Source organism: Acomys minous (assembly GCF_964271855.1).
Source record: "Acomys minous genome assembly, chromosome: 8".
In the NCBI taxonomy this organism is placed as follows: domain Eukaryota; kingdom Metazoa; phylum Chordata; class Mammalia; order Rodentia; family Muridae; genus Acomys; species Acomys minous.
Window position 1 is genome coordinate 30,370,400 of NC_140489.1, and position 27,350 is coordinate 30,397,749.

The 27,350-nt window shown below is 44.9% G+C and overlaps 1 protein-coding gene across 2 annotated transcripts in view; it reads left to right on the plus strand.

Moving 5' to 3' along the window:
* Positions 1-27,350, plus strand: part of POMT2 (protein O-mannosyltransferase 2) — a 42,394-nt gene that overhangs the window by 5,835 nt on the left and 9,209 nt on the right. For both annotated transcript variants that reach the window (XM_084793196.1, XM_084793197.1), the window contains exons 2-14: positions 4,916-5,000; positions 6,477-6,581; positions 8,119-8,227; positions 9,752-9,860; positions 11,663-11,822; positions 13,125-13,231; positions 14,513-14,595; positions 16,148-16,257; positions 20,283-20,349; positions 22,204-22,273; positions 24,268-24,346; positions 25,768-25,919; positions 26,319-26,410. In XM_084793196.1, coding sequence (XP_084649322.1) covers positions 4,916-5,000; positions 6,477-6,581; positions 8,119-8,227; positions 9,752-9,860; positions 11,663-11,822; positions 13,125-13,231; positions 14,513-14,595; positions 16,148-16,257; positions 20,283-20,349; positions 22,204-22,273; positions 24,268-24,346; positions 25,768-25,919; positions 26,319-26,410 — 1,328 coding nt within the window. The remainder of the gene's footprint in view (positions 1-4,915; positions 5,001-6,476; positions 6,582-8,118; positions 8,228-9,751; positions 9,861-11,662; positions 11,823-13,124; positions 13,232-14,512; positions 14,596-16,147; positions 16,258-20,282; positions 20,350-22,203; positions 22,274-24,267; positions 24,347-25,767; positions 25,920-26,318; positions 26,411-27,350) is intronic.

Here is a 27,350-nt window from a genome sequence, read left to right on the forward strand (position 1 = left end):
TTCCTCTTTCACTTCTCCATCACTTACTTGCTCCTCTTAGTGGCATCCAGGCCTCTGGGTATCTAGGGTCATCTCAGGACTGACTGGTCTTGGGAGTGCTATGTCCTGCTCATGAATTATGGTGCTGGCCAGGGGTCATTTTGGGCATGATCCTCCCCTCCAGGTCTATGGGGCGCCAGGCTGGTGGTCATCTCAGGCTTGCTCCGTGTCTGGGCCCCATGTGCCAGTCTTACCAGTCTGGCTGTCTGGGCTTGCTCCCGTGTGAAGGTTGTCTGTATTGGCCTCACTCCTGCCTGGGACCATGGTCCCCAGGTGGGGTTCTTCTAGTCTCCTGCTTGCTCCTCGCTTTTTTTTTTTCAGGGAGTGTTAGGCTACTAATCATTCAGATGTTCATAGGTCAGAACACTGAGCATAGACATAGCCTCTTTCCCTTCTGCCACCCCCTGACACACATGTGACACAGTAGTCACACCTGCAAGGCCTCTAGAGGCAGGGGAAGCATTTTCTTGGTTGAGGTTCCCTCTCAGATGACTTTAGCTTGTGTCCAGTTAACATAAAACTATCCAGCACAGTGTTCTGTAGGGCAAAATGGCTTCTGCTACCCTGTGAGTAGCAACAGCTTTTTGCTTAGCTTAACCCTCAGAGAACCAGGTACTGGCATTGTAAGGAACCTCCGTGGGTCATGGGCCCCACTGAGCTAGTGGGTGTGCCCCAGGGAGTGGAACAGGAAATAGTTTCTCCCAAAGGGAGCACCTGCTGCTTTATGTAGAATGAGAAGCCTCCTGGGCCAGGCTGACTGTCTCCTTGACTACACCCTGTTGAGCCTCCTTTTGTTACTTATAAAGTCTGTGATAACCTATTCCAAGATGGAACTGGACGGCCAGAGAGCCCTGAGGCTTTTGTGAGCAAGGCACTCTTCTATTTATTTATTTTTTAAAGATTTATTTATTTGTTATTTATTGTATATGAGCACTTTATCTGCAGAAGAGGGCATCAGATCACATTATAGATGGTTGTGAGCCACCATGTGGTTGCTGGGAATTGAACTCAGGACCTCTGGAAGAGCAGGCAGTGCTCTAAACCACTGAGCCATCTCTCCAGCCCCAAGGCACTCTTTTAACAAGAGGTTAATAACTGGCTTTTAAAAGTGTGTACTTAGTACCTGTGTTCAGCAGGTGGCACTGTTATTCTGGTGACGAGCTTCTTAGTATTCTAGCAGTCCTTAATGGATGTATGTTTGCCTGTGTACGTGTGTGTGTGTGTGTGTGTGTGTGTGTTGCATATAGAGGTTGATACCGAATGTCTTTGTCTCTACATCATTTTTTAGGAGAGGGGCTCTCTCTGAATCTGGAGCTGGCTGGCTAGTGGGGTCCAGGAATCCTCTTGTTTTACATACTCAGTGCTGGGATAGTGGACACTCTACCACACCTAGTTTTTTACATGGTTGCTTGGAATCCACACTCAGTCCTTGTGCTTACAAAACTCTGCCATCTCCCTAGCTCTGCCATTAAGTCTTTAAAGCTGAATTCCCTTTCCTTTTCGGAGATTTATTTCTCTTGGACCACGAGGAGGGAACGGGGCTACCTCTCTGCACACAGCAGTTCTTGAATAGCATAATCTTCTTTCATATTTTTTATTTTCTTTTTATTCCTGGTTTTTAGATACAGGGCTTCTCTGTGTAGCCCTGGCTGTCTTGGAACTTGCTTTGTAGACCAGGATAACCTCAAATTCACAGAGATCCACCTGCTTCTGCCTATGGTAAAGTGCTGAGATTACAAGCATGCACCACCACTGCCCTGCTTGATATTTTTTGAGATCAATACAAGCTATACATTGAGCAGGGGTACACAAAAATAGCACACTGAAATGGCCCCATTATTCCTACCCACAAGGTCACTTTAACTACTGAGAACTTGGCTTAGACCCTATCAGTTAAATTTGGCCTCTTTTCCTCCTTGAATTAATGAGTTTACTATATCTGGTACCATCAGAGTCATTTTATGGGGGGTGGGAAGTACTGACTAGAGAGTCAGAAAACTTCCTGTTTACCTCCTGTCTCACTTCGCACCACTCCCTCCCCAGGTCTTCCCTCTGTCCGGTGAGCCCTTGGGCTTAGAGGCTCTTTGTCTTTAGCCCCGTACATACTGCAGCCCTTAGTGCTTTTGTCATCCCTGTATTCCCTTCCCTGCCCACCTTGGGTCTGGGCAGAGGAGACAGGGGCCGCTATGCAAGAGGGCTCTGAGTTTGAGTCCCTTCCCTCCGTGGAGTTCTCTAACATACTAAGATGAATGTGTACGGTCCCCAGTCTGCTTGGGGACATGTGACCTTCCTCTTTAAAGCAACTGAGGATAACGATGGAGAGGGAGTCACCAGGGCATTCGGGGCTTCCAGCCAGTAAACAAGGCACATGTGCTTTTTTTTTTTTTTAACCTGTGTACACAGTTTACCCAAGGATCTTTCAGTGGCTTTTGTTTGGTTGGTTTTGTTTGGTTTTTTGAGACAAGGTCTTGGTAGGCAGACCAGATAGTCCTCAAACTTTTTAGCCATCCTCCTGTCTTAGCCTTTTGAGTGTTGACCTTAACAATGTGTGTTTTGTTTGTTTGTTTTCGTTTTTGCTCTTTCTTTCTTTTCTTTTCTTTTCTTTTTTTTTAAGACAGGGTTTCTCTGTGCATTCTTGGCTATCCTGGACTTGCTTTATAGACCAGGCTGGCCTCAGAGTCACAGAGATCTGTCTGCCTCTGCTTCGCTGGGCCTGGGGTCACAGGTGTGCACCATCATACCCAATTTAATTAACTTTTTTCAATGCAGTGACCAAATGCCTGACAGGAGCACCTTCAGGGAAGAGAGATTTATTTCACACAGTCCATCATGGTGACTGGAGTGGCTCACTCTGTGGTGATAGGAAGCTGAGATAAAGCTCCTCACAGGGGGCCAGGGAACAGAGCACTAAACCAAACCCAGAAACTGATGGCAAAGGGACCAGCTATGCCCCACATTCCAATTTTCATAGTCTCCCAAACACCACCACCAGCTTTTCAAACACATGAGCCTAGGAGGGGCATTTCACATCTAACTTCTAACAAGCGTGTTTTCACTTTAGTGAGCCGGCAGTGTTGAACAGCAGGGTACTGATGGGCAGGGAGTATAGATTAATGGTAGAGCACTTGTTTGGTGTGCATCAGGCCAGGGTTTCATCTCCCAACAGTGCAGGGGTTGGGGAATAAAGGAAGGACTAGCAGAATAGTCTTTACTGCTGCCCATTTCTTCATTAAGCTTAGTAAGTAGAACAGAGGAGAAAATTGCTACTCTTGTTGCCCACTGCTTCACTTGGGTAAGAACACGTAGCAGCAGGACGTCTTCTTTTGTATTTGTATCTAACTAGTTCTGAGGGCCCTCGTCTCTTCTTGTTCAGAAAGCCAGGTATGTCAGCAACCTATGCTTGCTCACATTGACAGGGTCTCGGATGTGTTTTGGCTTGTTTGCAAACTAAGAATTTAACCTGTTCCTGTTTTATGGGTGCCAGTAGAAGAGAAAGTCCCAAATCAATGACAAAATCTGTTGCTCATGGCACAGCAAGGCCTGAGTACAGAGGAGTCAGGCCCTTACGCTCTTGGCATACTCTTCACGGCTGTAGGAGCCTGAGAGAGCTGTAGAGAACTGCCTTTCCTGACACAAGTAGTAAAACTCAAGAAGGAATGTGTATGTTACTACTGATTTCATCTGAAACTTTTGATGTAAAAATTGCATGTCCCTTGTTGTTCTGTTTCCAATAGACTTCAAGACTAACAGAAAATGTTGGGGAAGTTCAGTGTCCACACCTGTGATAGAATTTCTAAGTCTACAAGGTTCCTTTCCATGTGGTATCTGAGTAGAACATTTAACAGCTTGCTGGGAGGGGCATGAAGAGCAAGGTGTTTTCTGTCACGACATTAGTAGCTGATGGAGCCGAAAGTGGCTCTTCTCTGTGGTCTGTTTTGTTTACTCTACCCTGAAGTAAATTCTCTCTTTAACATCACTGTGTTTCTGTTAGTACCTCATTGTATCCATGGCAGAAGCAGTAGCTTTAGTCTCCTGCCCATCTACCAGGCCCAGTGAATTTAAAATAATGAAAAGACGTGAAGAATCTTTGGGAAAGCATGCATCTGTGGTGGGGAAGTGGTGACTGTTTGTGGAAGCTGACCTGGGCATGGTCACTAGAGAGCAACCTTTCTTTTGAGCTACAGAAAGAAAATATTAAACAACCCGGCTCTCCTGGATGGTGTAGCTGCCTTGTAAACCCTTCATGCTTGAAAAGGCCAATGTGGTTGTATGGCAGAACAGGACTTTACGTTGAGTTGGAAAGTTAAGTACTAGATTCACATATGTACTTGCAGAATACCATGGGATAGGCATGGGGCTTAGAAATGCTTGTAGTGAGGAATTTTGGCTTTTGTAGACAGCTGGTCATCATTACAGATCAGTCAGATCAGAGTCAGCGGGCTGATGGGCAGCTCTGGCTCTGCTGGAATAATCTTGCATTAAAGTTCCTGCCAGTAGCCTGCCAGTGCAGCGATGTGCATTCTAAGAGCAAAGGGTCTCAGAGTGAGAAGTTACTGGACTGGGAAAAATGGCTTTACAGAAACCTTTTCATGTTATAGGAAAAATTCTGCTGCTTCAAACAAATTGATAGGAACTCAAGATATAGAAGAAGAATAAATTTAACCTAAGTTATGGTAACCAGTGGGTAAATATTTGTTATCCTTTTTCATTATAGAAATCTAGGCTGATAGCCAGCTTAAAAGCTTTTTCTCAAACCACTATGCCAAAAATCTTGTTTTTAAGCCATCTTGCATATTACATGCTTGTAACTCATGACCTTTGGTTTTAATTGTAACTTTAACTATGGTTTATTCAAACTTTATTTTTTTTTCTTTAGTTGGGATGAGACTCACTTTGGAAAAATGGGAAGTTACTATATTAACCGCACCTTTTTCTTTGATGTACACCCACCTCTGGGAAAGGTAAGCAGTGTGATACTTGACAATGTCTTACCTGGGCAGATGGCTTCTAAGAACTGAGGTGAAGTGTTAGGGTTGGACTCAGTTCTTAGACTTCATAATTTCCACAGAATTCTACTTTATAGAAAAACATTAGTGTTCTTAGAGTTCTCTGGGCTCAGAAATGGAGAAGAGCATCCTATCAGCTGATGGATAGACAAACAAATGTGGACTATTCTTACATTGGACTATTATTCACCCATCTAGAAGACTGATGTTCTGAGACGAGGCGTTTTCTTCTCAGGATGATACAGTGTTCTAGAGTGACATAGTAGTGATGAGTGTACAACCTTGTAGATATTTTAAAACCACTTTTAAAATCATTAATTTTATGTTATGCAAACTTTTTCTCAATTTTGTAAAAGAAAATGGAAGTATAAAATACTACATAAAAGAAATATACCTTATAGAAGCTTAAACTCTAAAAAGTTAACTTTTCCTTTCTCAATTATTAATACACATATTGACCTGTTCTAACATTTTTTGTTAGAATTTCTACCACTTAAAATTTTACTCTTAACAACTTCCTCTGAGAAGACAAATGGATTGGTATTAGTATTTACAAAAGCCTTTCTTCCTAACTGAAGACTCAGATCTTCAGATCTTGGGGTAAAGGCCTAGGTAGGGGGAGTTGAGGATAGCAGTCTGTGTCATGTTGGCCCAAGGAAGCATGAGTGCTTAGGCTAGGGTCTGGGGACACGATTCCTACACGGAGGGGGGAGGGCGTATAGAGAGGTAGGACATGTAGCCCATTTAGTTCTGAGACCAGGAAAGGGTAGAAAAACCATGCTTTTTCCTGTTGTCTTTTTAACAACAGAGACAAGCAGTGTGTTTGGACCAATCTGTATTGCAGAAGGGGAATCCCTCTCCCTCTTCTTCTCCCTCTCCCTCTTCTTCTCCTTCTCCCCCTCTCTCTCTCTCTGGGGAAATGCCTCTGTCTTTGCATTCTCTTTGTCATTACTGTCCCTTATCCCTAGCTAGCTCCTTGGCCACTCTCCTCCCCTTAGTTGTGATTTGGAGCCTCATTTCCTTTCAGTAGAAAGCCAGTCTCCCAAGAGTTAGAGTCTGCCTAGGACCTTCCCCTGAGAGCTGTCATGTTTCATTTCATAATAGAAGAAAGAAAGGAAGCTGCATGTGAGAGCCCCTCACTGACCCTGCACTTCAAATTATGGAGTGTTTTCTCCCTAAATGTTCAGTCTGCACTGTTCCTAAGAACTTAGCTGTGGCACAAGAGAGAGTTTGTTTCAAGCAATATACTCTTTAGACAAAAGATTCTTTATGCAGCAGCAGCAGCAGCTGTAGGACAAAACGTCACACTGGCACTTCTATGGCCTGTTGCCAAGGGAAACTGAAGGCTGTGCGTGCAGCTGGAGAGAACAGGAGACAGAGGGATCGGTTGTTCCAAACATTTCATCTTTTTGTTGATTCCTCTCTCCTCAGATGCTGATCGGTCTTGCTGGCTACCTGAGTGGATACGATGGTACCTTTTTGTTCCAGAAGCCCGGGGACAGATACGAGCACCATAGCTACATGGGAATGCGAGGAGTAAGGCTCCCTGCTTTCATTGGCTTGCTAACCCTGGGGCCACACCCATGCAGAGATGTTCTAGCTGGAAGCAGCAAGTGTAGATGAAGGGACTTCTGGGGACTGGGGAGAGAAAAATGATTTACCCACCCCTAAAGTAGATGTCTGGAAGAGAGCTAGGAAGGAAGGGAAGAAGGGGAGGCCATAGCTAGCATGGAGGTTGGTGAGGACCGAGCTCACTGCAGCCTGTCAGCCCGTGCACGGGTTGCAGTGCTTCTGCCAGCCTTTCCTTCAGATTAGGGCATCTCCACACTATCTCCAGAGTCCTACTTCATTCCTCACAAACAAAGGAAGTAAGGCCCTTAGAATCCAATGCTCAGGGAGGCTGCACGCCTGTTCCAGCCCCTCTGTTCCCTGATTCCCAGCATCAGCTTAATGGAACCTGGCAGAACCTAAACACCCCACTCCCTGGGATCAACCTAATGAGCCTTCAGCTTGGGGTTCTTAGACCAGTTTGCTTTTACAAGTCAGATTAGATGGCTTGCTTGCTTCCGGGGGCTAATCAGCAGATGGTCTGTACAGTCCTGCATGCCATAATGAGTCAGGGAGTGAGCGCCCTGCCCCTCATCTCATACTCTCAAGTGATTTTTTTTTCTTTTTTGAGACAGGTTCTCACTATGTAGATCAGGCTGGCTTTAAACTCACAGATCTGCCTGCCTTTATCTCTCAAGTGCTTAGCATTAAAGGCCTGTGTCACCACCCAGATCCCTCAAGAAATGTTTTCACCCTAATGACCCTTGAATACAACAGACTATACATAATACTCACCATGGACTTGCTGTGCAACTTGAAAAGGGCACTCAGTTTCATCCAGTCTCTTCTCACTAGGGCGCATTACTTCTTGCAAAAGTGATGACCCAAAGGGAAGAATTTCCTATTACCCTGGGCTTGTCTGTTTACTGCTGATGGGTAGGCTAAGGAGATGGAAGAAGGCTGTTGGAGGAGGAAAAAAGGAGAATCAATACCCCAAATAATCCTCTAACTCTTGAAGTGACAGGTAGTTATCTTTCCCAAATAAAAATGCACCCTGTAGATTCAGGGTAGCTCCTGGTATCCCCAAAGCAAAGAACTAGGGGAAATATTATAAGAATAACAGTAGAAATCTCAAAAATATTAAGATGCCTTAAAGACATCTACCTCAGCTTATACCCATGGTGTTATGGTAGACACTAATGTTGGTCAGGTAATTACTCCTCAGCCTGAGCCTGTGAGGTAGGAGCTCCAGCTTTTCCTCTTGCACTGATGGGGGCTGAGAGAGGAGACAGCTGGCAGTGGTGGGCAGCCCTGCTCCTTCCTATAATGGCACTGATTTCTAGCTGGTGCATGGGTCAAGATTCTGAGAGGTGTACCCACCACTTCCTGTGATTCTTCACTGTGACCTACCCTGTTACACTCGATGTGATTTCAAGTCACCTAGACCATGCCTTTGTCAGGGTCCTCCGCCTCAGACCTTAATATAGCGGGTCAGCTGCTGATATGACAGCTCTTCCTCCCACAGTTCTGTGCTTTCCTGGGTTCCTGGCTGATCCCCTTCGCCTACCTCACTGTGCTGGACCTGTCCAAGTCCTTCCCCGCAGCACTGCTCACCGCTGCCCTTCTTACCTTTGGTAAGTTGTCTTATCCCATGGGTTTTGGGAAATGGACTGCCACACCATGTGGGTGGTTGGAAATCAATACATTTGAGTGTCACATCGGTACGTCCAGTTCTTAATTAACTTTATGATTGGGTAAGACATATTGCTACTAGTATCGCTTAAATAATAATAGTAGTAGTAGTAGTAGCAGCAGTAGTAGTGCACGTGCATGTGGGTGTAGCGTGAAGTTGACAGTGATCTTCCTCAGTTGCTCTCGACTTTTTATTGGAGCACAAGCAGAGGTTACCAACTCCAGTGAGTCTTGTTAACCACTTTTCCCTGAGGATCCCCTGTCTCTAGCTCCTATGTGCTGGGATGACACGTGGGCGCCATGCCTGCCCGGCTTTTTGTGGGTTCTGGGGAATCCGACCTCCAGTCTTCATGCTTGTGAGCGTGTCTCCCCAGTCCTTTTGTATTCTTTCCATGAGGCATGGGTAGTCCTAAACATAGGTCTCTTTAAGTTATCTATATTTGCATGTTTGTAAGTATCTATAATTAATGGGTAATTTTGCTTCTCATGGGTTAATGTTCCATTTAGCTTTCATTTCCTAAGTTTATTACAACTGATGGAAAGGCAGAGCACATGCCCAGAAGTAGCTGTGAAGCAGGGATAGCAAGAGAGCTTACGTATTCTCTCTGGCGCCTCACGTGGATAAACAAGGGCTGACTGCAGCAATTAGTCCTGTCGCTAGCTGTATTCTTCTGAAAACAAATTCGTGACCTTGTGGTACTTGACATGCAAAGAAATCCAGACCAATTTAGGTGGGTATTTTAGGGCCTTGTTGAGACAGATAGGTTGTTTTATGTTGATGGATATATGACAGTGCTATAGGGTTCCCTGTCGTGAACTAGGGGCCTTTCCCCTTGTATCTAATTTCTTCTCTTCAGTTATTCATAATACCTTCATTTTCTATTCAATACCTTTTCCCTAGGCACCTATCCTAGACCAGGTCACCTTGTGAGGCCTCAGAAAATACACTGATGAGATGCTATTCTCATGAAATATACCCACAGAAGGGCAGACAAATAAGCCAGTATATTATTAAGTCTGCAATAAAGCATACTACTTTTCGTTTAACATTTAAACTATTTCCGTTGTGTGTAATGGAGGGAGATCATATAAAATAAGACTCTCCTATATATTTGTAGTTTGCAACTGTATCAGCTTTGGATTCTTTTTGATGGTAGAAATGAAGAAATGGCCTCGGCTGCTCTGAGTGAATGACACGGCCCCTTTAGGATTAAGGTAGCATCTATCCCAGTCCAAACTCTATCGGTAGCATAGGTCTGCTTCTTATCACTGGGCTCCACTACTGATGATATGCACAATAATGATAATGTGCCCCAAGCTGAGTCCTTATCCTTGCTGATAATCTGGTGATGATCCATGGCCACCTAGTCAAGACTACCAGACTGTTTCATGCTGTTAGAGTGATTTTGGTTTTCAGAGATCTCTCTCATCACTCTGCATTTGATCAGCAAGCTCATGTTTTTCAGACACAGGATGCCTGACTCTGTCCCAGTACATCCTCCTTGACCCCATCCTGATGTTCTTCATCATGGCTGCCGTGCTGAGCATGGTCAAGTACAACTCCTGCGCTGACAGGTCAGAAATACCGTCTCAGGTGGCATTGGGGTGGGGATCAGAAGCCATGGCGGCCCTAGAAGTTTGACTGTGGCCAGGCCAGGTACAGAGCTACAGGACTTGCATTCAAACTGAGTTTAAAAGGAGCATACTTTACACTTTTCATTTCTTTCTTTCTTTCTTTCTTTTTACTTTTAGATAATGAAAAATAAATTTTAAAATGTTTTTTCCAGTAGATGCTTTTAGTTTTGCTTTTCACAAGGCTGAGAAATTGTCAATTGTCAAGAGGTGTTTTGATGTTAAAGCTGGTATGCACTTGATAGAAGCTTGTGGGTATTCTGAAGGAGTCCCGAGGCTGCCTACTCACTACCCTATACAAGTTGCCCCCAGCACCAGTGCTCTTCCAAGGAGCTCTGGGACATTGCATCCTTCACGCCTTCCATCCTGGAGGGGAAGACACCAGGCTAGATGCTCCCTCAACCTACCTGTCTCCCTGCCTCAAGGCTTGTATCCAATGCTGACCTAATATGAAATTTCCACACAAGCCAAAAGAAACCCCCTAGCCCTGCTCAGTTCAGTTCTAAAGCTAGTCTGGATTTTGGTCTACCTCCAGAAATCTTCTGTTTTTCTGGATCTTTCTCCTGCCTCTGAGGGAGTAGAATAAATAGGTCGTTGTGTGTATTCAATATACTGTGTTTAAAGTTCAAAAGAGCTGGTATATCCTAGGCTGTCCTAGAAAGCAATGTATTCTTAACCTACAAAAGGCTAGTCTGGGGGCTCAGTGGTTAAGAGCACTGACTGCTCTTCCATAAGTTCAATTCCCAGCAACCACATGGTGGCTTATAACCTTCTATAATGTGATATGATGCCCTCTTCTGGCCTGTGGGTGTATATGCAGGCAGAGCATTGTATACATAATAATAAATAAATCTTAAAAAAACAAAAAACAAAAAACAAAAAAAAGCTAGTCCACTCTCTCTCCCTAGCCAGTGACTCCCTTCTCGGTTTTGTGTTATCTTCTGCTTCTTCCACATCGATTTCTACCTACCTTCCTTCCTTCCTTCCTTTCTTCCTTTTTTTTCTTTCTTTCAGTGGTATTGAGTCAAGCCCTCATGTTTGGTAAGCCTCCACTACTGAGCTACATCTCCAGACCAATCTTTCATTTTGTGAATACATATTTTGTGCCAGGTACCATGCCAGGACAGAAGGGCAGAGGAACAGAGATGCTGGCTTTGAACTAGTCATTCTGTCAGGGGAAGTGCCAGATCCTCAGAAAAGCGGCTGTGGTGTACTGGGTGCTGCTAGTACATAAGCCCATAAGGAGCATCAACATGGCAGCTGCTTGACTGGCTTGAGCTGTGCGTCCTCAATTGAAAGCTACATTGCTTAGACTCTGTGCCTCAGTTTCCTTATGTGTAAAAAAGAGGACAATGAGCTCTGGGTTACCGGGGGTGAGGAGAATCAAAGGATTGGGTACAATACTTGGAATGGTGCCTGATATGTAATGCGCATTCAATAACTGCTGGCTTTGTACGCCCAGAGGTGACACAAAGGCTAAGTCCCTTTATGTCTACCTGACTTAGTGCTAGTGAAGAGTAAACCCTTATATAGGAGGCCCTATGCTTAGCCAGGAACAGCATGGAACCCTAGTTTGAGGGCCTTCACAGAGTACAACCTCCCTGAAGCCATGCCATGGTTCCCTGGGCTTGAGAACCCTTGAGGCTTAGGGTGCAGCATAGCTCTTCTAGGTGCGGTCCTACTGCTGCTCTTGATTTCCAGTTTGGTTCTAGCTGCCAACTGAACGCTGTCTTATTGGTTTCCAGGCCCTTCTCTGCCCCCTGGTGGTTCTGGCTCAGCCTGACTGGTATTAGTCTCGCTGGTGCTTTAGGGGTCAAGTTTGTTGGCCTGTTTGTCATCATGCAAGTGGGATTGAACACCATTTCAGACCTTTGGCACCTGCTTGGAGACCTCAGTCTTTCACTGGTGAGAACTCAAGCACTTGTGGGAATGTCTTTGTTCCACAGTGCTGCTCCCCAGCTGCCTTTCTCTGCTTCTGTCATAGGTGGGGGAGTGACTGCCCTGTGCTCTGTGTTGTGGTCCATGGCCAGACTGGACAGACACAGCTTTTCTCTATAGACAGCAGGACTGCAGGGAGTGGGCTTGGCTGAGGAGCTACAGTGGTATAAATGGAGGAACAACCTTGTAATTCTCTTTGTTGTTGCTCCCCCACCACCTCCCTTAAATTTCTTTTATGTTACCCAGCCAGCCAGAGGAGTCTATCCAGCTGGATTTGTGCCAAGTCCACCGAGGGCACAAGAGCTTAGGTCAAATGAATGGGATGACTCTGAATTTCTAAATTCACAATTTCTTTTCTTGACCCAGGGTTTCAGTATTTGGAAGTCAGTTAAGCACTGCTAGGTTGTTGTTGTTGTTGTTGTTGTTGTTGCTACATTAGCAGTCAAGGGCTGATTTAGTGTTAGACACTGTACAAAATGATTGCCTTCATTATCTCATTAAAGTCCTATGTGGTGGGTGGTCATTGATTTTACAAACGAGGAATTTAAAACCCAGAATGATAACTTTCACAGCATCCTACAGGTATTACAGGGACATCTATGCAGTAAGAGGGACATCTATGACTCAGGCTTGGGTTAGGCAAGCCCCTAGGCTCAGCTACTAAATTCCCAACATGTTTATCCATTCAGAAAATATATAGACACCATTTACCAAGTGTAGAATGTTGAGAATGTGTGGATGACTACAGTGTGATCCCTGCCCTCTAGAACCCATGAGGAGTCTGTAGGAGAGGAGGAGAAAGGAAGAGAGGGCCTATTACAGTTCTGCTTTGACAGAAGACAGGGGGCACTGGCGTAAGCTTAGGTGCTCCAGGGAGACCTATGAGGAAGTTGAGGTTAAAGCCAGCAACATATGATAAGGGCCTGGCATAGACAGTATAGGGAGCCTTCAGTATATGAGAAACTTCAGTGAGTTCAGCAGGCTGGAGGCCACTGTTGAACCACAGCCTCACCTTGTAAGTGGTCATGGAGTGCAGTGCCTGGAAGGGCAGCAGAGATCTGGCCTATGTTACCCCCGTGCAGTGCCCGTGTGTGTGTGTGTGTGTGTGTGTGTGTGTGTGTGTGTGTGTGTGTGTGTGTGTGTGTGTACACATTGGAAGGTAGTATAGAAAGGCCTAGGGTTTCCACCATTAATCTTTCCATTGTGACTCATACTGTAAGTATAGTGACATTTCATATGCCTACTATCTGACATGGCTTCTGCTTGCAGGTCACTGTGGGGAAGCACCTGACTGCTCGAATCCTGTGCCTCATAGTGCTGCCTTTGGTGCTCTATGTGACCTTTTTTGCTGTTCATGTCATGGTGCTGAATAAAAGGTACAGCCAGAACCCCTGCATCCTCCTGCTTCTGTTCTCGCTGGAGCTAAGCCTATGCGCGGGCCATGTGATTTCCTAGGCCCGAGGTTAGGAAGAAGGGGGTGGGCTGGGGAGTCTCTCCTGCTCCCTGTGTTCTCTCAGCTGCATAGGCAAAGGTGCAGGAAGCCCAGCACCCGAATTTGAAGGAAACAGAGAATTCCCTAATGGCCTAAAGGCCCCTAATCTCCAATCAGAGGCCTTTCAGTTTAGTGAGAATGGACACAGGGTTGCAGTGGGCCTAGAGGGACTGACAGACAAGGACGCCAACAGCAACAGGTTGTTTAATGAGGTAATACTAAGTGCCAAGAACTGAGCCTAGCATTGTGTATAATCTCAATTAGCTATTATTGGTGAGTTCTTTTGTCTTTCTTGTTTTTCCAAGACAGGGTTTCTTTGTGTAGCCTCTGTAGGACTCACTCTGTAGACCAGGCTGGCCTAGAACTCACAGAGATCCACCTGCCTCTGGCTCCAGAGTGCTAGGATTAAAGGAGTGTACCATCATGCCCGCCCAAATGTGTAGCCCAGGCTAGCCTCAAACTCTTGATTCTCCTGCCTCCTCCTCCTTCAGCTGGCGTATGCCACTACAACTGGCTCTTTTGGCTTTTTAAAAATCTCCTATTTATAAATAAAGAATTAAGGCTAAGTAAGGTTTGGAGCATTGCCCAAGTCACCCAGCTAGTAAGTGGCTGATGTAAAAGTTAGACTAGTTTCTCCAACTCCATCATCCATGTTTGTTTCATGAAACCACCCTACCATTCAGATTCTCATTTCCTTTTAAATTAACTCAGGGCTTCTGAAAAATGGCAGCTTTCTTTGTTTGTTTGGTTTTGTTTTGTTTTATGAGACAAGATTTATCTGTTTAGCCCTGGCTGTCCTGGAACTGGCTCTATAGACCAGACTGGCTGGTCTCAAGCTCAGAGATCTGGCTGCCTATGCTGGGATTAAGGATACTCCCACTGCCTGGCTGGAAATGTCCCCCACTCCGCCCTCACCTCTCTTTCTTCTTCTTTCTTTCTTTTTGTTTTTTTGTTTGTTTGTTTGTTTTGTTTTGTTTTTTTGAGACAGGGTTTCTTGGTATATCCCTGGCTGACCTGGACTCACTCTGTAGACCAGGCTGGCCTTGAACTCACAGAGATCCACCTGCCTCTGCCTTCCAAGTGCTGGGATTTAAGGCATGCGCCACTATGCCCGGCTGCTTTTACTCTCTTAACTGACTCTCTTCTGCTTCTCCTTCCCCCTCAGTGGTCCTGGTGATGGCTTCTTCAGTTCTGCCTTTCAAGCTCGGCTTTCAGGGAACAGCCTTCACAATGCTTCTATCCCCGAACGTGAGTGTGCTGGGCACAGGGGTTTCCTGGGAGTTGAATTTAAAAAGGCAAGTCTGAAACTCGGGGTCTTGCTTTGTTTTGTTTTGGTTGGTTGGTTTTGCCTATATGTAGCAGAGTGGGAGAAAACCCAACATTACTGTACAAATCAGCTATCAAAGCCAGCTCTGTAAGAAGGACACTCTGAGAGAATCTGATGACAGAGAAAGCAGGGACTTCTAGGGGCAGCTGAAGGCTGCCACCAGGGTTCTGATAGTCTTATGCATATACATAGGCATATATTCACAGATAGTAATTAGCAGGTATTCACCCTCCAGGGGATATTCGGCTATGAAGGACCTCCATTCCTGTGTTAAGTACATAAAAGAGAAATACAGAGCTAGCCGTAGTGACACATAACATCCCAGTGGAGGCAGGCAGTCTCTGTGAGTTTGAGGCCAGCCTAGTGTACATAGCAACTTCCAGGACAGCCAGAACTACATAGACCCTGTCTCAAAAAATAAAACAACAACAACAAAAACAAAGATAAATGGGGGTGGAATACAGTACTGGGGATTGAGGTATGTGACGAGACTGTTCTAGGAAGCAGTTGAGGGCCCCCTTATACCTGCATACAAAGCCTTGCTGTGGGTTGGACCTGGAAGGACTCAGTAGGTATTGAGGGGCGAGAGGTCATATTAGGCAGAAGGCGTGCCAAGATCAAAGCCAAGGGCAGAGTAAAACTCAAGGCACCGTCTGTCTGCAGGGTCTGGAATCTTAAGTTAGAAAAAAGAGTTGGGGCCCAGATGCTTAAGGTATTGGTGATCACATGGAGGCCTCTGAGTAGGTGGACAGCTGGGAATGCTGTGCATTGTGGAGTCAGCATGGCTGGAAGGAAGGTAGGAACATCCACTGTGGAGTAATTTCATGGCTCTTCCTAAGGACTTTAATCCCAGCACTCTGGAGCCAGAGGCAGGTGGACAGCCAAGAGCATACCCAAGGGGCACCAGGCAAGGCAGGAAAAAAGGTGTCATTGAGCCCCTGAGTGCAGGAATGACATTTTGTTCTTCTGGTGTATTTAGTGACAGGAACACAGTAGGCGCCACAGACCGAATGCAATGAGCCTAGGAAAGCAGGAGAAAGCACTGGAGTTAGTCCTTAGAGAGGGAGCTTTGAACTGAAGTTTGTTCAGTGGAGTTGTTTCAGAGGTAAGGCGATTGGTACTCTGGTAGTGAGTGCATGGAAACTGGAAAGAGGAACAGGCAAGAGAAAGAGGAAGGAGAAGAGAGCTGTGGATGGGCAGCCTGTGAGGGAGGATGGAGTCTGAAGCAAAGTGCTCGGTCTTGGGGCTGGGGTTAGGCACAATGTGAAGGTAGGGACCTCCCTGTTGAGTTGCTTCCATTGAAATGAGAAGGCAACTGGGACTCCAGCATTAGGCAGGCCTGGGCCCCATGATGTCTCTAAGAAGATTTGTGAGGCCTGCAGCTTGTAGCCACTGCTCCTCACTTCCACCTTCACCCCCCATCCCACCAGGCAGGGGCAGCCTGTCATGTGTCTGATGTCTCTTTTCCTCCAGACCTGGCCTATGGCTCTGTGATCACTGTGAAGAATCTCCGGATGGCCATTGGCTACCTGCACTCCCATAGGCACCTCTACCCTGAGGGCATTGGTGCTCGCCAGCAGCAGGTGGGTAAGCCTTTGTGTACTTGGCTGCAGCCACACTGAACTGTTCTCTGTGACTGAACCTGTCACTCTCCTCGCTCCTTCTCTTCTTCTTGAGCTGATCTCAGCTTCTTTAGCTTTAAGCTTAGGGATTCCTCTCGGTCTGTCTCATGGTCCTCCCCACCTCCTTTTACCAGAAGCCTTCTGGCTTTTTTTTTTTTTTTTTTTTTTTTTTTTTTTTTTTTTTTTGCTGCCTCTGAGGAACCCATTTTATAAGGAGATGTGAGAGTTTGCTTCTCCTCATCCTTTTGTTTGATCCTGGAATACTCGTGTGTCTAGCACAGTTCCTGGCCTGGGGGGTGATGAGGAAAGGTAATAGTGATGACTGCAGACCTGGGGACCAGACTAGATTACTTGGGTTTGAATCCATATAGCTTTGACTTTGTACAAATGTTGTAATCATTCTGTGGGTTAGCCTCCTATCATAGGGGAAAATAAATGATGCTCCTCTCTAATGCAGGGTTGTTAAGAAGACAGAATGAGATAACATATGTAAAGGGCACGTATGAAAGGTGTCCACATTACAGACGTTCATGTGGCTCTGGTGGAAGGTGCCTGAGAAGGGAGGTTGGAACCAGACTGAGGTTTGTGAGAGTGGACTTCACTCTGTTCTGGGAGGCATGAAAGTGATTAAGTGATGACGAATGATTAGATGTAATTTTAGAAAAGTAACATTAGCAGGACTGTGATGGATTGCAAAGAACCAGTTAGGAGGCAGTGGCAGTTGTGCACAGAAGCAAAGGGGTTAGAGGCCAGAACTGATTCAAGAAACAATTATGAGGTGTCATGGTGGGGCTTGGTAAAGGCTAGAGGTCAGGAAGAGCTGTGTGTGACTCTAGTCAAGATGTCTAAGTGTATGTGTGATAGCAGTATTTGATCATGACCAGGAGTTGGGAGGAACGGGTGGAGGTGGGAGGAGAGTTTTTCTTGTGTGCTAGGTTTGGGGCTTATCTCAGGGAGGTCCGAGTGCAGCATGTAGGTGTTAGCACAAAGGGCGGTGGATGGTGTTACCCAGGAACACAAAGGGCCAGTGAGGGAACCATACATTTAAGGGGTATTTAAGGCTTCTCAGAGGAACTAGAAGAGACTGAGAATGAAGGAGTGTAGGAGGTTGGGGAAGACATGGAAGAGGAGGGACAGAGGCCTCTGAAAGGAGGAGGCAAGCAGCAGGTCAGTATGCCTGTGACTGCCACACTGGTTTTGATGGAGAGGAAAGGGCAGAAGTCTCAGATGCAGCAATGTAAGAGGTGAGTGGAGCAGTAAGGAGATGGAAACATTTCATCTAAGATGCTTGCAAGGGACATTTCTCTTAAGAATATCGAGAGCTTTATTCTGCCAAGTTCTACTTAAGAGCTTTAGCATCATTACATTTTAGTTACTAGAGTTGGTCACAGCTATTGGATTGCAGCATCACTTTCTCATGCTTGGTTTTCCATTTATCTCTGGCCCAATGGTTTTCAGTCTTGGCTGCACTTTAGAATTAACTGAGCTTGAAAAAAAAAAAAAAGAATCTTTAATAAAATAAAATAAAATTCCAACTTGCAGACTCTTCAGAGATTCTGACTTAATTGACCTAGGGTGAGTCCCAAGCACTGTTTACTTTTGCTTTGGTTTAAATTCAGTAGATCATGCTATTGTATAGACAGGACAGAAAACCACGAGTGGACGATCTATGAGGATGCTTTGCTGCAGGTGTCATGTAGAGGATAGTAAAGTGACAGATTTATGGATACACTGTGCAAATGGAGAGGAAGGTCAAGTTCTAGAAGATGCTGGTTAGCTGGCGTTGTGTGCTTAGAGCCCATGAGTGTTGTGTGAAGCTGATAGTGGTCGTGTATGGGCATCACATTGGGGCAGGGGACAAAGTGTCAGGCTTTGAATCTCTTAGGCTATCTCCTCAGCTGTAAATAGAGGTGATTGGACTAAATGCCTTCTAGTCAACCTCTCTGCCCTAAGTTTATGTCTTATTAATCTCTAGGCCTCAGTTTTATTTTTTTATTTTTTTATTTTTGGTTTTTCTGAGACAGGGTTTCTCTGTATCCCTAGGTGTCCTGGAACTCTGTAGACCAGGCTGGCCTTGAACTTACAGAGATTCTTCTGTCTTTGCCTCCTGAGTTCTGGGATCAAAGGTGTGTACCACCAAGCCCAGCTTATGTATTCTTTTTTTTTTTTTTTTTGAGACAGGGTTTATCTGAGTAATGCTTGTCCTGGACTTGCTTTATAGACCAGGCTAGCCTCGAACTCACAGAGATCTGCCTGCCTTTGCCTTCCTGAGTGCTGGAATCACAAGCATGCACCACCATGCTGACTGGCTTACGTATTCAAAATATCATTGTTTTTTCTGAGAAACAAAGCAAAGACCACTCAAATAATTCAAATACAGCTTGAGAACATGTATGGTGATTTTCCCCGTACATGCTAGTTCCCAACTTTTTTTTCCAAGTAAATTAGTCATGTTGTGTCCAATTGTAGTTAGAAGAAAAACTCAGAAGAAATGCCTGTTTTTCTGTTATTTCTATGCTTGTTTACATGCCTGACATAAGTGTATATTATTAGTCTCTCCTCTTGGGAGCATTAGAGTTAGCTGCCCTGCTTTAAATCCTGGATCCCCAAACCATAAACTGTACCATCTTGAGCAAATGACCTAGCCTATTTCTTTGTAATACTGTAGGGGAAATAATAGCACCTACAGCACAGAGCTGTGAAAATGATTGAACAGGGTCAGACTTGCCTGGTGTTCAGAATAGTGCCTGGTGAACAGTGGGCACTTTAAGCATTTCATGAGCCTTTTTGAATGCTTCTTTAAAAATAAAAAGCTCTAAAAACATTTTTACTATTGTATACTATTCTATTCCATGTATACGGTATCTTGTTAACTAGTCTTCTCAATAGATGCTCATACCATGTCTAGGTTTTTGCTCTTAGACTAACCATACTACATTGTAGACATTCACATGAGTGCACACACAATTATTTATACATCACTTATGGCTATGGGTTAAAACTCTAGGATAAAATATTAATAGAGCATTTTAGTGTAATTTACCCACATTAGAAAAAATAATAGTGTGTGTGTGTGTGTGTGTGTGTGTGTGTGTGTGTGAGAGAGAGAGAGAGAGAGAGAGAGAGAGAGAATGTGAGTACACAGGTATGCATGTGAGGCCAGAGGTCAATATCAGGCGCCTTCCATAATTACCCTCCATCCTATTTTTTGAGAAAGTGTCTCTCCCTGAACCTGGGGCTCACTGGTTTAATTAAACTGGCTGGCCAGCAAGGACCCAAGTATTGTCCTGTCTGAGTAATAGGAGTCTGAGAATGCCAGCTTTTTCTTATATGCGTTCTGGGAATCACACTCAGGTTCTCATGTCTGCGTAGCAAGCACCTATCATTTGAGCCATCTCCCCAGCCCATGCCTCCCCCCCGCCCCCTCCACTTATAAAGTTTGAGGCATAGTCTTAAAAAAAAAAAAGAATTTATTTTTTATTTTATGTGCATTGATGTTTTGCTTACGTGTATGTCCTTGTGAGGGTGTCAGATCCCCTGGAACTGGAGTTACTGACAGCTGTGAGCTGCCATGTGGGTGCTGGAAATTGAGCCTGGGTCCTCTGGAAGAACAGCCAGTGCTCTTAATCCTTGAGCCAATTCTCCAGCACCAAGACATTGCTTTTTAAATAGACTAAATCTCCTGCTTCTGTACCAGAAACTGTTAACACATAGTATAATAGTCCTCCCTCAAGACAGCTGAAACTTTATTGACAAGATGCCAAAAGAAAAAAGATAAATTAAAAAGCTCTTGAGGGTTAGGGCTTCTGAATTCTTAAAAACGGGGAAAATCTCATTCAGAAGTGCATCGGGAAATATGGCCTCCTGGGTTGGTAGCTGGGCATCCTGAAAGATGTTCAAGTGGTGTCAGCGTGCTGGGGATTGTGCTTGTCCAGCTGGGCTGGTCATAATGGTATCTCCTCCCCTTCCTTCCGTCCTCCACTTAGGTTACCACCTATTTGCATAAGGACTTCAACAACCTGTGGGTTATCAAGAAACATAACACAAACACAGGTAATGTGGCAGAGACTGAGATGCTTGTGCTGTTGCTCACTGAGTCCCCCTCACTTTTCTCACGATCCTGGGCTCCTGAACACCTTTGACATCTTTACTGACCTCAGGCATCCTTCAGAACATTGTTGAGCTCCTGCTGTGTTTCAAGCACAGTGCACAGCATAGAGGATGAGCAGTGAGTGAAAAGCAAGGCCAGGGCTCAGATTTCATCTGGGAAGAGGTTATGTAAGCTCATCTCAGGGGCCACTAGGTAGCCCTAACTGAGGGTACCTGGGAGTTGTTTTCATTTCCAAACTGTGTACACTTGAGCTGTAGTCTTGATTTAACAGAGTGCTGTCCTTTCTTGTCCCTGGGCTGACTAAGTTAGTTGACAATCTAAGAGTTTGCCAGCCCTGTGCCTGAATTTAGCTAGTGCTTGCTATATCACTCACTAACACACACACACACATACACACACACACACCTGCACAAGAGAGAGGTACTTTGGGATCTTCCTTTCCTTGGAAGGCAACTAGCTACATGTGGACAGTGATTTCTGTTACAATTGGAAGCAGAGGACAGTTATCACCTGAGCTGATCCTTTCTGGCTGTACTCTGGACCCCAGGCATTGTGTCTTGGACTGCTCAGCAAGTCCTACCTGCCTGAGCTAGAACCAGCTGCTCCAAATCTGGAAACATGGACAGCTGTTCTCTAAACTCCCTTCATTTTCCCGTGCTATCTCCCCATATTGTTGTTTTAGGCTAGACCCATACACACTGCCATCTCTCCTGCTGCCTTATTTGCATACTCAGTAATGAAAACTGGCCCTTTGAGTAAATGCTACTGTTGATTGTGCTTTTGACACAACAGGCCAAACTAAGTGGTCCATCATGATGAAATTTGGGGGAGACCTGGTGTTACTTCGAACATTTGAACTTGCCTGGGTTCCATTTCATCTAAGCAACTAAGGGTTTCCTGGGAACTCTGTGGTCTGAGGTTGGTGGTGGTGTTGGCTGTAAAGATCCCGCCTTCCAATCCACACCAAATAAAACCTCTTCCCTGTTTACAAGGCCACATAGCAAAGGGAGCGGAGCAGGTGAATCAAACAGAGCCAGTGACTTGTGTTAGCAAACTTAGCTTTCCTGGCCTGGATTTGTTTATAGAGTCTTGGCACCTCACTGTGACAGAATTTTACAGGGTGCCTTCTGCCTTGCTGTGACAGCCGCCAGCTGCTTCTCTATGTGGCTGCCTTTCCAGATCATGACCAGTTTTGAATTCTGGATGCCTAGAAAGGACTCAATCTTTCAGCATTACATTATGGTTATTATTATTATTTTTTCCATTTCATGCTTAGGAAGTCTATTAACATAGATAAAAATTGATTTTGAGAAGAGCAGGGCTATTGCATGGATTTAATTTTGTGGAGACTGCATTACTCATTAAGGAAGTTTTCATTATTTAGCCTTCCACCTGAAGTTCCAGTGGAGGCTTCAGTGCCTGTCAAACAAAGATCACATTGCTGGACTGGCCACTATGCCAGGCACTTGTTCACACCCTCGTTTGGTCCTACATCTTTTATATACACAGACCCTTAGCTGTACAAGTAATTTACAGTTGTTCAAATGAGTATGATTCTTTCACATGTGTTCCTTTATCCTGCCTGTTCACTTGACAGAATTTTCTGCTCCTTTTAGAGACTTTTAAGCATTACTTCTGGGACACTCTAATCCTCTGAAGTGACTGGAGAACCTTTGGTCTCACAGCACTTTGTTAGTACTGACAGCATGTATCACACAGCATGTAACTATTTTCTAACAGGCCTTCAGTTGTCACCAGTCTAGTGTGTGAGTGACTCACTTGTTTGTTTTTGGCAGATCCCCTAGACCCTTCATTCCCAGTGGAGTTCGTCAGACATGGAGACATCATTCGACTGGAACACAAAGAGTAACTGATCTTGCTGTTGTTGGAATTGAATAGTAGGGAAATGGGCTGAGGCTCTAGTAATGGAACCAAGTGGCTGTGTGGAGTAAGAAATCCATGCATAGGATGAGAATAAATTGTAGGCTAGCCTTTGCCTGCTGATTGTGGCTTAGAGCAGCCTTGACCTTTGGAGATACCTTTCAGTGAGCCTTCCCTTATTAATCCTAGGGGGTGAGAATAAGATTGCTACCACAATTTTTGAGCCAAATTTGAAGCCAGCTTTATTAAATACTATTCAGGACAATGGCCAGGACACCCGGGATTCCTGAAAAATGGCCCTAAATTGTGTTAGTCCATTGCTTATAAAGGCAAATCCCACAAGGCTACGTACTTCCTGCTTTTGTCCTACCCAGGGCAAAAGCATACATCTACCTATGTACCTTTTGCCTGCTTGTGATCAAGCACATCCTGTGCAGTTGGGCAACCAATCTTGTTCACAGAGTGAAAACAAGTGGCTTGTTACCTTATTGAACAAAAGCCCCAGCATTCCAAGAAGTTATCTGTTCTTAGGCAAGTTGGGCTTACAGGTCAAAGACATTTTTGTTTTATAGATCTCCCAAACACAGTGGTTTAAACTTAAAAGATAACTTTAGCCCTCACCTCATCCCCGTCCCCTACCCTTCACCAAGGAAAGGATAGTTTGATAGCCAACAGCTGCATCTTTGGTAGATAATTTTAGGAAATGTATGGTTCTGTTTCTGAGACTAGCACACTAGTCTGTCTCACTAGAATGAATGGATGGAAATGCCAGGATGATGCAAAAGCTGCTAAAAAGCAGGAAAAAGCTGACAAGATATTAGAATTACTAGAACAAAGTTCAAGAAGGAATCCAGAGAATAGGTGAAGCCCTGAAGCCGTGTCTTCCTCCATCCTGTTATAGAAATAATATGCGTTGCCAGTGAGTAACCACTCCCCACAGCTTGAGGTTAGAGAAGGAAAAGCTCTTTAATAGTGTTTGTCTGGCTCTGGAAGATTTTGTTAACTTATATACACCTTAGGGCTATGCATTCCATATGTGCTGTCATCCTTAAACCTGTTAGGTCCTGGACTCAGGTCACACTGAACAATTTAAACAGAGTTGTGAGTCTGTAAGTCTGGAGCCCTGTAAGTCTGGACAGATGGGAGAGTTCCACAACAAATATATTGCCAGAATTATTCTTAAGTACACCGGTGCTGTTCTTTCCAATAGTTGTTTCCCACCTTCACCGTGTCCACCTGACAGTACACTTTTTCTGAGACCAGCATAGGGGACTTAATGGCAGACCAGGACTTAATGATAGCTGTTCCCTTGAGCTGACCATTAGAGGCACATTCTTTGATTTGGAGAGGGATCTAGTGGCCAGTGTTAAGTCAGGGTTGTCTCCTTTTGTTATGGAAGTCAGTCTTGGTGAGTAAACACTAGCAGAAACTTTCTCCGTAACCCTAAGCTTCAGTTTCTAGAAAGTCTGGTCAGCACACTACTAATCTTCCAGTCATACTGGGAGCAATGGTCCTTTGGCAAAATTCTACTTTGTATAACTTAATATTTTCTAAATAAATTTATTAATAAATCCTTTATAGCACCAGTTTTAATGCTTCAAGTTTTTTCTGCATTAGTCCCATGGGCTTGAGGGTTTTTTTGTTTTGTTTTGTCATTGTGTCCCCCACACCTCCACCCTATAGACAGGGTTTCTCTGTGTACCCTTGGCTGTCCTGGAACTCTGTAGACCAGGCTGGCCTCTAACTCAGAGATCCACCTGCCTCTGCTTCCCCAGTGTTGGGATTACAGGCGTGCGCCACCACACCTGGCTCAGACTATTTCTTATAAATGAATAGATATCACATTTCCTGGTATATTGAGATTAACAGTTCAGATCTAATTTTTCTAACCTAGCAGATGGTTTCATATTCTTAATAAAAGAAGCATCATGCATACCTCTTTTCTTCAGATAATGGCTCTTCTCTTCTCCAACTTTTAGAACTTCTCGGAACCTGCACAGTCACTATCATGAAGCCCCCCTGACCCGGAAGCACTATCAGGTCACTGGCTATGGCATAGTAAGTAAGAAGCTGGAGTATGAACAGTGTGTATATAAAAAGTTGTGGAGGCTTGGTTCAGGCCTATGTAGTGGGACATGTCCTCCCCCAGAACTCCAGAATGTTCTACTAGAGTTTGGAGCCTGGACATAGACGACTCTCCTTTTTGTTGTTTTGATTTTTGAGATATTGTTTCACTATGTAGCCCTGGCTGGCCTGGAACTCACTCTCTAGACAAAACTGGCCTCAAACTCACAAGAGATCCAGTTGCCTCTGTCTCCCAAGTGCTGAGATTAAAGCTGTGTGCCATCATACCTGGCCTGCACATAGACTTCTTTAACATTCCAGAACCGTTTAACTCAGTTTCCTATGAGAAAAGCAGCCTACAAAATCTATTTTGTCTCTATCCTTCTTCTTGCAAAGTAACTATATACTTTATATAATCTAATACCTAATAAATGTCAGCTATGAATACCATGAAGAGCTCTTAAATCTCACAGTATAAGGCTGGCAGGATGGCTCACTGGGTAAAGGCACTTGCCATGCGAGCTAGGTGACCTGAGTTCAATCTCTGGAACCCACGTAAAGGTAGAAGGAGAGAACCAACCCCATAAAATTACCCCTTGATGTCCACATATGTACCATGGCTTGTGCCTTCCCCTCCCGGTCATGTATGCATGCACACCATGATAATACTGGGGGAAAAAACCAAAGACCTGGGTGAAATTATCTTCTTCCAGATCCCAGGTTCTTACCTGTTTTATTTTATAGGTCTCTTCTCTGTCATACAGAGGGCTATTGTCAACACAGTTTTGTATGTTGCTGTCTCTGGGACATGCACTTAATAGAATAAGAGCTCTGTGGCACAACTGAAGCAAAGCAGCTGATGAACACTGTTGAGGCCTACCCATCACTCTCTTCTGAGGCCTTTGGGGTGTCATTAAAGAGTGAATTCCCATAACCTCTGTATTTCCTGAGCCGACACTACTAAAGCCAAGACTCTAGAGTGCATTTGTTTTCCCAAGGGCCTCTCCTGAGGAGAATTAAACACAATGACTAATTTCCAGGCAAGGTATCTAGGCAGACCTCCCTGGCTTGGGTGAGATCATCTAGATGTGCGAAATAATGAACACAGATAACGTAGAGTGAGGTATAGGGTATGAGTTAAGGGAGAACTAGCTGTCTAAAGCTTAATGCTCTGGTCCTGTAAAGTCAGCATTCAGACTTCTCACTTCTAAACTCAGACCCTGTCTTTTTGTACTAGAGACTTCTCTGTCTTGGGATACTTCTATGGCCTCTTGTTCCCTTTCCTATATCAGTCATTGAAGTCTGTTTAACCTTTGATATGTGGTGACATTTGAAAAAGTGGCCATATTCCTTTTAACATTTTGTCCCTAATACCATCTGACCTTTGAAATTGTTTTTCTTGGTTTATGTGGCAGAACGGGACAGGGGACTCAAATGATTTCTGGCGTATTGAGGTTGTAAATAGAAAATTTGGGAATCGGATCAAGGTGCTGAGAAGTCGAATCCGCCTCATCCATTTGGTCACAGGCTGTGTCCTGGGATCTTCAGGAAAGATTCTGCCCAAGTGGTGAGTCTCTGGGGTCCTGACAGTCTGATCCAGCTTCAGTCACTCAGCAGTTGATGCTCACTTCACTTTGCATTATGTGGTAGTAAATGGAAGAAGAAAGGCATCAGGAATGTTACGGTACCCAGAACTCCAGCATAGCTTTGTATTTTATATGCCTTGATAGTTGGACATTATATGCCTGCCTTGAGGTTAAAACTCTAGGCCTATGTCCTTGTAAAGCAGAGTGATGTGTGCTAAGCTACTGTTGAGATAGTGGTGGGTGTGAATGTGTGAGGTTGAAAGAACAATGGCTGCTGACTTAGAAACAGAGATGTTCCGCAGATGTAAAAGCAGTGGGCATTGCTACACTTGGGGGCATTTCCAAATCTTCTGGGACATCTGTGACTGGTTTTTTGTCAGGGGCTGGGAGCAGTTGGAAGTCACTTGCACTCCATACCAGAAAGAAACCGCTAACTCCATTTGGAACGTAGAAGACCATATCAATCCCAAACGTGAGTTGAGGCCACTGCCCTGGCTGGCTCTGAAGGGGGGAAGCACGCTAAGCTCTTTGCTTAGAAGCACAAACCTTCATAGACTCTGTGATTACATTTTATTGCTATTTTGCTTTCTTTGCTGTCTTCATAAGCACTGCTATGAAGTGTCTCTTTGGACACTGCTAGCTCATTTTTTTCTTCTTGTCCATTTCCTCTTTAACTTCCTTGTTCAGGAGTGACCAGTGACCTCCTACAAGCTGTTTCAGCCCCTCCCTCTCCCGCTCTCTTCCTGTACCACAAGAGACTCCATGCCTTTTATACTTGTTGCAGATTGGTCCAGTTGGCCTGCGTCAAGGCCTCCTCTCCCTACAGCCAACCAGACGCTTCACAGAAGGCCACAGCCACACTAACCCCAAATCTCTGCTTCCGGGCTTCTTTGACATTCCCACTTTAGTGTCAGCTTCAACTCAAACAGTCCTTGGATGCGTTTCCCCCGCCCCGCCCCAGCTTGTGTTTGACTTCTCCGTGCTTGCCTTTCCATTCTTAGTACCCGACCTAGACACATCATGCACTAACTTGTTGAACAAGTCCTAAGTATGTGAGGAACTACATGGGCCCTGTGGATATATTAGTGAAGGAGACAAATTTGGTTCCTAGTCTCATACTAACAGGAGGCCATCTTCTGGGCCAGTACCACAGTGATGGGTGATGGGGCTAAGAGCTGTCAGAGTGCCTAGGAGGCCTTGCCTGCTTCCTCTGAAGTCCCCAGATTACCTAACGAGTGCTTAACATAAGTCAGTAAGTAACCTCCCGAGGCCCTGCTCTCTGTCTCAGCTTATAAGAAGACTGCACTGGGCTCTGGCAAGGGTGTGGGTACTGAGGACACACTGTGAGGACACACTGTGAGGACACACTGTGAGGACACACTGTGAGGACACACTGTGAGGACAATGTGGCA